Below are 11,837 nucleotides of genomic sequence, written 5' to 3' on the forward strand. Positions count from 1 at the left end.
CAATGATCGCAGGATCGGCGGTTCAAATCCTGGCTGCTCCTGTCCACATATCGAAGTGTCCATGGGCAAGACTGACACTGACTGACCCCAAATTGCTCCCAATGAGCAGGCTAGCACTTTGAATGGCTGCTGCCGCCATTGGTGTGCGGATGTGTGTGTGAATGAGAGGCCGTTGTAAAGCACTTTGGATAAAAGCGCTATATAAGTGCAGTCTATTTACCATTTACCATTTGAGACTCTGAGGAATAGCCTGCCAATAATAAAGGACAAACTCACCGACACTTCCTCAACCACAACTCATAACGGTCTTTTTCTCTCAGAGCCAGACAGCAGAGAGCTACAAGAAGCCGTCAGCAAAACCACCTTCCAACATGACTTTGCCAACCTAGAGCCTGCCACCACCTACTCCATCTACCTCAAGGCCTACTCCCCACTGGGCGCCAGCCAGCAGTCCAGCACTGTCGTGGCCACAACACTAGGGGGCGGTAAGTCACCACAAACTCCATTGAACCCACAGTGCCCCAAGATGATAGAGAATGCGATGATGTCCACAGTGAATGGAAACATTTAAATGGTATCGTGCTACAGCCTGATAGCACTTTGGATACATAAATAGAGATTGACTGTAGATATCTCTTTTGCATCCCTGGTTCCTGAGCTTCATGTCCGATTTTTCATTTTTACACCTCACCTCTTCTCCTTCATCTGACTAGGCCTTCCAGTTCAGGTTACTTTATTGATGCTTATAGGTAGATTTGGCTTGCAGTAGGAGTCATCCATCTTGACACACATTTTTCTTGTATTTGTCTCTGTATCTGTTTCTCAGGTGATAAATAGGATAGAAGACCTGTTACCTTACTTGTCCTCACTCTCTCTTCCACAACCCTCTACTATATAGAGATACCATTATTCCATACCTCCTTTCCCTCTCCGTTACTTTCTCATTTTCTGCCCATGATTATTTCTCTGATCTGATCAATCAAGTCTTTCCTCATATCTCCATCCTCCTAACTGGACACACCAGATGGCTTGTTTCATACAACCATCTGGGAAATCTCCATTGGACACTGTAGGGTAGGCACTTAAAAAGAAAATACAGGCAGGTATATATCTACACCACGCCCGTAGCTCCTAGTAGTTCCCAGGACGCTAAAATTAGTTTGGGCCCCAAAGCACCAAATGGATCTCTATTGAGCTTTTCCAGATAAATAGAACGTGAGCTCGCAAGATCAGGATGGTCTCACGAGGCTAACCCCCCCCCCCCCCACAAACACACACACACCAATTCCCTCCATTCTTTCCACTAGATGTTCTAACTCCTCTCTGTCTGCTCTCGCTGCAGTGCCCACTCCCCCTACCTTCTTCACCAAGGCGGTGAACTCCACAGCGGTGCAGGTGCTCTGGGAGCTCCCCAGCAGGGCTGGCAAGGCCCAGGGCTTCAGGCTGTCCTACCGCAGGGTCCCCCATGCCGACTTCCAGGGGCCAATTCAACTGCCCTGCCACATAAATGCCCACACCATCTCCCCCCTGGGTGAGTGTGTGTGTGCGTGTGTGTGCTCGTGCGTGCATGTGTGTGTGTATGTTTATGTATTTGTAGATAAAAGAAGATTGAATGTTAGCTTTGACATTAGCCATTCATTTTCAGATGAGAATACTGTAGCCTATAACCATAGTTAAATGGCCACAGGCAGTTTGGCATTAAAGATTGAGGTGGTAAACTGAATGACAACTACTCCATCATCCTAAGATTAGGGGGAATTGGCTATAATTGCCTTTTCATATGGCTGGTCATGTTACGGCACACAGTCATCTTCCTGAACTGCACAGATGTGAGAAAAAGGTCCTCAAATGCGATTTAATGGTATTTCTCTATTAGATGCTTTTCATGTTTTGGACAGGTCTGACATTATCTTAGACTGTCTGTAAAAGGCAGTTCAAGGAAAAAGCACTTGATGGAATGACTGGACATGATGACCAGTTCATTGAGCACACAGCTGGTGCCGCCTACTGTAGGAAGCTTCCTCCCCAGTACAAAGACTGAGACAGGGAGGTGTGTACAGAACACTGTGGGAGGCAGAGACATTGAGAGATTACATTACGTTACATTACATTAATGTCATTTAGCAGACGCTATTTATCCAAAGCGACTAACAATAATTGCATTGAACGTAGGAAGAGCCAATGTACTACTACTTGCCAGAACTCACAAGTGCATCTTCTTTCTAAAACAAGTGACTAAGAGCATAATCTAGTGCTGAAGGCAAAGTGCAAGAATAGCAATCTAAAGTACAGTGCAATACAATACAATATAATACAATAAAATACAATAAGTGCAAGTGTCAAGAGATGACAGTTGACAGAGATGACAGTTTGTTGGAAAGATGGAGAGTATAAGGTACAATAAAAGGAGTGGGAGACAGTAATGGTCTAGGGAAAAATGAACGATGAATCGATTTTGAACTCTACGATCAATAGCTTTGCTTTCTCCCTGACCGCTCAACAAAAACTCACTCAATATGTTACATACCCAAGTTCGTGGAAGGGAATGCATGTTATCTCAAAGACTACTGCATGACACCTTGTCCCATGACCTTCTTATTCAGCAACTGGTGCGGTGTATGAAGTCAAACTGGTGGCCTACAATGGGAATGGTGAGAGCGACTGTTCCAAGAGGCTGGTGTCACTGGCCGAAGATGGAACCAGCGCCAAAAACAGCGGTGAGTTCAGCGCACCACCATACTGTAGAGCACGCTAGGCCTTTTTCAGAGTATCCTTTCTTTTTTGCCCTCGTTTCTGTTTGCTTCTTTAATGCATTCTAGAATATCTGTATTTTGATGTGCCTTTATGCATTGTGGGATTTTTGGATCGTGAGTGGATTTAGGAACTCATCTGAGTGGTTTTTTCGCAGGCGGAAAGACCCCGTGTAATTGCAGGGATGGCGAGGGCTCCCTAGGGAGCATTGTGGTTGGCGTTCACATCGGCATGGCCTGCATCATCTTCTGTGTTCTGTTCCTCATGTTTGGATACCGTCGCAGGTAAAGCATATTCCATGGCACTCTTGCTTATTGACCAAGACTCACAGACTCTTGGTGGGTCTTTAGGGCCAAGCGAAGAGGTATTGCTCTTAGAATTAGCTGAAGACTTTGCTAAAATGGACGCTTGCGAATGATGCACCAAGTCTGAATGCGTTATGCAGAGTGACACATTTTGACATTCCTGGCACTTCTCTCCAGTCTGTTCTGTAGTAAAGGGACTCAAGACAGCTGGGCTGTGCCTAGGGGGGATGACAGGGGACACCTGGGCCACAACGGTGTCCCCAAGGAGGGAGTCACTCGCCCGAGAGAAGACACTGAATTAATGCCTCAGGTAAGACCCAGGGCTGACTGTTACCTGGGACATCTTCTACATAGTTCACACTAAGCAAACATGACAATTCAGTTGGTTTTGGATGTCAGTTGGTTTTGGATGTATTGTTTATGTTCACTAGAACCCTCAAGACCAAATATACCAAAATAAACCAGATGTCAACAGTTTAGACTCGTATATTACAGATATGCAAAGCTATAAGGGTTCCTGGAACTAGATTTTTTATTTATTTTTATGAACACACACTTGGATCCATCTGCTCGACAAAACAATATTGACAGTAAGAAACCAAGAGAAACTCAGTACCATATTCTGCTTGTGTCTTTCTTGAATGATGAGCTAATGGATTTTCCTCTCTCTCCATTTCCTCCTTGGACATGACTCTGCCTCTCAGGGAGGGGCAGCAGTGCCTCTGGCTCAATGCCAGGTTCTCATCGAGCAGCACCCCACTGGTCTGCCTGGCACGGGCACTGGGTAACACTGGCCAACGACCCTACCCCTAACCGAGCCCCTCCCCGCCCCATGGCTTGTCATTCACTGGTTCCTCCACCTCGCCTGCCCGACCAAAGCCCCCCCCCCCCTCCTGAGGTTTCAGGAGTCAGCCACAGTTTCATTTGAGCCCTCCTCTCTACCCTTCACCCAAACCTGTTGCTAACCAAGAAGTAGGCTTCAAGTAGCCTAGTCCAAGACCTCAAAGAACTGTTCTATGAATGTTTGTGGGGACACTGACACAAAGCAACCCACAGCTCAATGTTTCTTCAAGATTCAAGGAGCATCTTCGCTCTATATCCCCTCGTTTTACTCACCTTCTGAAACCAAAGCTTAACGCCTTTAGATTCTGTGCACATGCAGGTGTGACTGCAGAATGATAGCCTTGAGAAGTGTTTCCGATACAGATTAAATCAAATTGTGATTGAGGTGTGTACACCATACAAAGAAAGCAATGGTATGTTACCAGGGGAGTTATTGCTATAACCAAAATGTCCTCCTTCATCGATCTCCCCCAGTAACATACGCATGCAATGAGGATAAAGGGCCCCAGTTGATGCCAAACACACTGACCTAATGGGGCCTTTCAGGATCTATATTTTAGTACAGAAACTCTTGCACTAAGGTGACTGAGCTGTTCCAGCATACCTCCTGTCCTTGGGAATGGTTTGCTTTTGCCTTTTATTAGCCTTAGCTCAGCAATACAAACAGGACAAACAAAACGCGGCCTTTTCTGTAGCCTTATGGAGGTGTGAGCCTGACTGAATTGATTGTTCTTATCACCGTACGAGCCTCGAGACAGGCCGATCTGGAGGAACCGTGGAGGCAACCGTTCCCTTTATCCCCACCCAAACCACTACAACCAAAAGCTGTATACCTCCAAAGATAGCTACCTCAGTCTGACGAGAATGTCCCGAGCCATAGTTGGGGCCAACTATTGTTGGTTGGTTGGTTGGGGCCTGCTGATGCTGCTTGTTTAAGTCTACCTCAACCAAAAACCCTATATATCCTTGATTCCCCACTACCCCCCACCCCCCTACCTCTCACTCTGTGTGCCAATGCCAGTGTCCCGTGCCAGCCGCCACCACCGCCCGCACTCAGGGTGCCCACCTGGACGACTGCCATGGAGAGCGTAACCGCGGCAGCGCCTGAACGTCACTGAACCCCCCTCCTGTCCTTTCCACACTTGCCTTAGCCGAACCTATTCTGTCCTTCTGTCATGAGCACAAGCCTCATCATTCCGGAGACCATCTGAGCCTGAGTGGCCGTGAACCGAAGACTAAGCGTCCAACGGGTTTGGCTTCGTCCCTTAGTCATTCCATCAGCTGCAGGCCTTCAATTCGCTCTTTACTGATTCCACCGATGGTGTGTCGTGAAAAGGAGGGCGCAAGGCGTGGCCATGTCGTCATTTGTTGTCTGACTTGGCTGGCACTGCTCTGCTCCAACATGGCCTGCCCACCTCTCTCTCCAGCACCAACCCAGCCTGCTCTCTCCCTCCCCAGCATGCTGTATGAGGATGAGAGGGTAGATTTCAAAATGAATGTTCATCTCCAAAGATGTATTTGTGCAGTGGAACCTCGTGGAAAACATAGACCTTAAAGAACGTGTCTCTGATCCCTTGCCCCGTTGCCTGGGAAAAGAGATGTGTTTTGGGCCTTTTCTATGGAGTCCTCCCAAAAATGGCTTGTGTACGATTACGATTGGATGCTTATTTTGTCTGCACAAACTTGATGGCAGGTCTCCTCCAAAGCCAAATAGTGACTGTTTTAGACCATGCTGATTGGTTAACTCTCCAGATGCCAAATCGGTCGCCGTGGGAACTTGCAGGTGTTGTGAGCTGACAGCTGAACATGTTTTCTGCTTCCTGGGAGTTTGACGGCGATGATTGCCTTGGAACGCACGGGCGCGGCACTAGATTCCCACTGAAGAACACCTCGTCAGCCTATCCAAAAAAGTTTTTGTATGAAAACCAAGCTGAATGATATCCAAAGATGTACACTTTTTAATGGTTTTCCTTGTTTAACTTCATAACATTCTTTTAAGAGATAAACTACGCCATTGTTTTCAATTTTACGTTGTTCCTATTTTAAGGGGTAGCCAGTACAAAAAGTGCTTTAACTGAAACTAAGCCAAAAACCTTTTGATTTAATTACCGTTATATAGATTATATAGAGCAAATCCTTTTCTTGGGAACTTGTTCTTGGTCTTCCCCTTTCAACATGGAACTTTCACATTTTGTTGAATATAACATTTAACTTTTAAAAGAGTGACCAAATGAAAATGGGATATATTTTCAAGGAGATTTTCTATGTTGATACAAAAAGGAATAATTGCTTTCTCTTTCTAATACAGTAGTATAGTTAAAATTGCCAAATGACTAGCTGTCCTATGATGAATGCTAGTAACAGTACAGTATGTGACCAAATACCTCTTTCATATTTTAACATTCATACGTAGTCTTTTATGAAGCTTTCTCATGACCAAAGCACATAGCATGCATTTATATATGACAGTATGTATGTGTTCTCTGTGAGTGGTGGCTGACAGTTTGTGAACCTTGAGGGCAATAGCTGCAAACAGGAACCTTCTGATATAGCTCTTAAGACAACACAGAACAGTTTTGTGATACTAGCTTTACCAAAGAAAACAGGTTTTTCTTGGCTATGTATCAGGCAGGTTGTGTTGCTCTGTCATTGCTGAAATTGGCTTTGTTAGATATATAGCCTATGTACTGTGACTAAACACTATTGGAGTCTTTACCAGGGTTTTGATCTTGGTGCCAAAGAAAAGCAGTGATAGGCTGACAGACTAACATTACCAAAAGACCAAAAGAGCAGGTTTCCTTAAAAAGCACTACTGACTTCAAGGTTGATATTTAACATGTAATGAGTGTTGGAGGTTTTCTCAAAAACACTGCAGTATAAAGGTCTAATAGACTTTTACTCCCATCCTCATTTCCTGCAGAATTTTGGAAGGAATGAAACAAATGCAATACCAAAAGAAACAAGTGTTATGATTCTGGAGATTTCTTAAAACCATTTTAATGTGAATTATGTAGTGCTAAACTAGATTTCAGAAGTACAACAATTTACTGGTTCTTTTTGTAGAACTTAATTTCTCCTCCTCCCTCTACTTAACATTTGTTTCTCCTGCTGTGTACAGGAAATATTACCAAAACAAAGTCGTTATGTTCATTTTTGAATGTTATTTTATTAATTAAGATTATTATTGTTGTTGTCCCCCCAAGCCCTTATTTCCCAATTATTGTTTTTTTTTCTTGATAGAAGTGTAAGGATGATGTGAAAATGTTTGTTAGATTAACTCAAGGTCACGGTGGTCTTGGCCAATCAAGGTGGGTCAAAAAAGACTTGATGTTAAGATTGAAGTTCACCAAGCCTTTTCAAAGCATGTGAAGTTCACCAAGCCTTTTCAAAGCATGTGAGACTAAGGGATACCTAGCTTGAGCCCAAGAAAGCCACCGACTAGAAAAACAAGAAAAAAAGTTTAGTTTGCTAGAAATTGATTGCTAGGACCAATGAGATAAAACGATGCTTTAATAATGGATTTATTTCTGTCCGTAACCATTCTACTGGTGTGTGTATCATATGAAACTGAAAACCTAAAAGCTTTAAACTGTTGGACCAGGATTTATCCTTGTCTTAGGTCAAAAAGAAGGAAAGACAGTGAGTGAGACTGACATAATAAGCTACAGTGAGATGGAGACCAAGCTGTTTTATTTCTACTTAATTAGTTTGTGTTAATGGTTTTATTGGAAGAACACAGTGAAACTCCCAATGCCGTGACTACAGTAGGCTACATGTTTTTCATCAGTACTCTACAGTTATCTTACTATTTAGGTTCAGACCATTGTTGAGTTTTGCCATTAGAAAGTCCTGTGGTTCAAACAATTATTCCTATGATCTATTTATTTATTTATTTGACACAGAGTTCCACAAGAACTTCAGAATGCATTTGCTTTGTATGTTCACACAGAACCTGTGGGGAAGGAACCACAACAACTACCTTCTCACACAGTAGCTCACACTAGTTCAGACTAGAGCTATGTTAAGAGTGTTATCAACATAGTCACCAAAACAATTAGTCTAAATGTCTTGGTGACACAAACCATAGAAACATAGAAACACACACACACACACACACACACACACACACACACACACACACACACACACACACACACACACACACACACACACACACACACACACACACACACACACACACACACACACACACACACTTGCATTCTGGTCATGCAGTATCAGGGAAAAAAAGATAGTGCCACAAGCCTGATTAATACAATTCTTGCAGTAGGCTACATGTTTTTCATCAGTACGTATAAAATAAGAACACCATTGAACTATAAAGGGCATCCCTCCTCTTGTATGGTTAGTTGATAATGCAGGTCTTTCCTGTTGCCCCAATTGCTTGTGCCGATAAAACAAAAGGAATATCTTCAACAAAGATACTGCTGAATTGCTGCATAATTCTTTTAAACTTAAAAATCAGATAAAAACAGCTTGGTCTCCTATATGGTCAATTGGGACTGTATTCAGTATTTGTATTGAGCTGTTTTAATGTGTCTGTATCTTATCTTTCCACTCTTTTCTTACATGTTTAATATTACATTGCGCCTAAAACCAAATAAAACAAAGAAATTGAACTAGAGACAGGTTTCTCATACAGTAGTATTGAGTTTATTGTTGCATCAAAGGAGGAGCAAAGCAGGCCTATTGAAGTCAAGAATGCACAATTGTGCAGTGCATGAAAGGGACATGACAGCTTTGTGTGGGCCTGTAGACTGTGAAAACAACAAGATCATTGTAATTCCAATTAGCGAGTTTATTTATTTATTTTAACCTGTTTGGAACAGTCAAATTGAGTCAACAGATCAGAGAAGGGTTCTTTGGCTCCCTACTACAGTATACCCACACATATTTAACAAAACATCAAAGCAGTGACAAACATTTCACTTATGTTTGAGCATCTACTGTGTCCTCATGAATATAATTTCATCACATATATTGTATTACACATTTATCTCCTTGCAAACCGGGGTATCCAATATTCAACCAGAAAGGGTGCTCAGAGAGCACACGCCTCCGCCCATGAATGCATTTTGTTGGTGTAACCGAGTTGGAATGGTTAAACTCACTCCTCAGTATAAATACGGCCCACTCACACTATTGAAGAGTAAGCTTTTTGGTGCTGGTAGTGGTGTTAATGACAGGTGGTCATGTGTGAATGCAAATCAGAGGACCTGGGTATGATGCCAGTGTGGGCAAGTTGCAGGAGGAAGCGATACAGACGAGTGATGCACCGACACCTGTTAGATCAGCATGTGCACTTGTTGAATGTGATAGTGGATACAATAACAGTAGACAGTGATTTGTATATATATATAAATATATATATATATATATATATATATATGTAACTAATTACTGTAGAAAGTAACTAGTTACTGGGGAAAGTAACTTTTGCGTTACTTTTCAATGCTCTTATGCACACGCTATATTATTATTATTATTATTATTATTATTATTATTATTATTAATGGGGAAAGTAATGCTTAACAAAGGGTACCCAACCTTCAATAACCAGGCTACCTCATCTCTGGCCAGTGATCTAAAATATTCCTAGCCTTCAAACCAATGTAGGCCTACCTCAAGAAAAGCTTCTCAAACTAGCCTACAGTATACAGAATGTTAGCAAATGTCTATTTTTCAATATTTTGACTGGGATTTTTAAATGGGTAAATTAACATATATAGCCCAAACCTACATGTTTTAAGCTTATTTTTGATAAACGCCTAGAAGAGTCAACTGTCAGCCCGCTGCATGCTGTAGGCTATGTGGGTAAATGCAGAATATAGTCACTAGTGATCACTTTTCAATAATGTGTAGTAGCCTAAATGAAATGAATAGAGAAATTAAAGTCCTATAACTGACGCTGCTTCTAGGTGACGTATCCGTTTAAAGAATGAGATTTAGAGAAATCAGGAGTAGGCAAGGCTAGTTTAGGCTAGTTTGCTGCAACACAGCTGTAAGATCAGATGTGATTCAATTTGCACCTTTTCTCGAATAATGAGGAACAAGGATAGGAAAAATATGTTTCCATCACATTTGTGCTTTCCTGACTAACGTATTGGGATTCGAGCACCTACTGTACACATAGATATGGATATGGAATATGGGCGCCTACACATAAATTATAGAGCGCTCACGTTGTCAGAACCATAGACATGTCTGTCAGCCGTGTAGGTGTAACCAAGTAAAAATGTCCTTGAGTCCCAAGTATAACAATAGCGGTTAGAGGTTGGTTGGTTAAACTCACTAACAGTCCCTCCCAGAGGGACGTTCCTCTTGGAGCAACGGTTAGTGTGTCTGACTCACAAGCGAGAGAGCTCATAGAAGCATGTTATCGAATCCCGCCCTGGGCAAGCCCTTAACATTGGTTACATAGGCTAGGGATTATTGATGCGTTGCGTACGAGCGAACCTGACGTGCCAGATGGTTTGCAAAAAATACGCCTGCGATAGGATGAACCATATGTCTATCATCGTCTATCACAGGCAAATCAAAGTGGAGCCCTCTCCGGGCTACCCACCTGCCCCCACCAGTGAAGACAAGTGTGTCTCTAGCCCACTCAGGGGCTGAGTTGTGGGATTCGTGGTGTGGATAGTGGCGTGATGGCGAGACTCCGCCCCCTCGCGTCATATTGGATCGGGGGCTGTGGACCCCTCTCTGGGCTACCCACTTCCCCCCACCGGTGAAGACCATGTTTCTCTAGCTCTCTCAGGGGCTGATTTGTGGGGTCCGTGGCGTGGACAGTGGCATGGTGGCAATACTCTGTGGTGGACCCCTCTATAAACTCTTTATACACATTATTTGACCTTTCAATTCTCTTTACTTACATAAACAGACAATGAGTGTGTGGTCTCTGAAATAATAAAGAAATATAATGTATAACTAACAGAAATACTTAATACTAAATAGCATAAATATCAAATACTCATTGAATTGCTGAACTGAACAAGGAACAGTCTATCTAAGCCTGTTGCTGCCCTCCTGTGGCTAAAAACGGTAAATGCTCTTGTGGTAGCACACAGAACTGCAGGTTCTGGAACCACTGTCTATCTAAGCCTGTTGCTGCCCTCCTGTGGCCGAAAACGGTAAATGCTCTTATGGTAGCAACATAGAACTGCAGGTTCTGGGACCACTGCCTCTTGTGGTAGCAACAAAGAACTGCAGGTCAACAACGGGACAAAGGGAAAAAGGGAGTGACGACTACTGGACATTTGCTATTCTAGCTACGCAGCTGGCCAGCCACGCACAAAAATGGGCTTCTTGTACAGAAACCGCTCCAGCTTCCCCATGTTTTGTAGGAAGAGAATTGTCCAAGCTGTCTTCTTGTCAGTATTGGACTATTGTGACAATTTATAGACATGCCTCTGTGACAACATTAAAATCCCTCTACACTACCATTCCGTTCTGAGATTTATTGCAGGCGATAGTTATGACACTCACCATTGCATTCTTTATGATAAAGTTGGCTGGCCATCTCTGTCTTCAAGGCGTATATCACTGGTTTATGTTCATCTACAAAAGCATTACTGGCAAACTTCCACTGTACCCGTGATGTCTGCTGGTTCAGAGTGTTGGCACTCATCAGACTCGATCGAATTATCTTGTTTTTAAGGTCCCTCGTTCTCGTACAGAACTTGGACGGGCTGCATTCAGTTATGATGCTCCGCATACCTGGAACTCTCTACAACAGACATTGAAGCTACAGCTGCTTCCCTCCGATATGGAGCTCAGAGCCATTTGTTCATCAACTTGTCACTGTTTTGATCTTAATTGTATTATTGTTGTAGATTGCTTATGTTTTGTTGATGTTTGTGTTTGCTTGTGAGCTCTTCGGCATTGGAAATGAGGGAAACCTCAATTGCCCCACAAGTT

At 43.1% G+C, this 11,837-nt stretch overlaps 1 protein-coding gene across 1 annotated transcript in view; it reads left to right on the forward strand.

Annotated features, from left to right (window-relative positions):
- The window catches only part of LOC311323325 (immunoglobulin superfamily DCC subclass member 3-like), a gene marked incomplete at both ends in the record, with an annotated part of 31,784 nt that extends 27,940 nt beyond the window's left edge, over window positions 1-3,844 (forward strand). The window contains 6 exons of the mRNA XM_084455526.1: window positions 321-485; window positions 1,343-1,531; window positions 2,604-2,717; window positions 2,909-3,035; window positions 3,234-3,366; window positions 3,761-3,844. Of these exons, the coding sequence (XP_084311652.1) occupies window positions 321-485; window positions 1,343-1,531; window positions 2,604-2,717; window positions 2,909-3,035; window positions 3,234-3,366; window positions 3,761-3,844 (812 nt within the window). The remainder of the gene's footprint in view (window positions 1-320; window positions 486-1,342; window positions 1,532-2,603; window positions 2,718-2,908; window positions 3,036-3,233; window positions 3,367-3,760) is intronic.
- Between the last annotated feature and the right edge of the window lie 7,993 nt (window positions 3,845-11,837).

This window comes from Borostomias antarcticus, assembly GCF_949987555.1.
Source record: "Borostomias antarcticus genome assembly, chromosome: 21".
NCBI lineage: Eukaryota > Metazoa > Chordata > Actinopteri > Stomiiformes > Stomiidae > Borostomias > Borostomias antarcticus.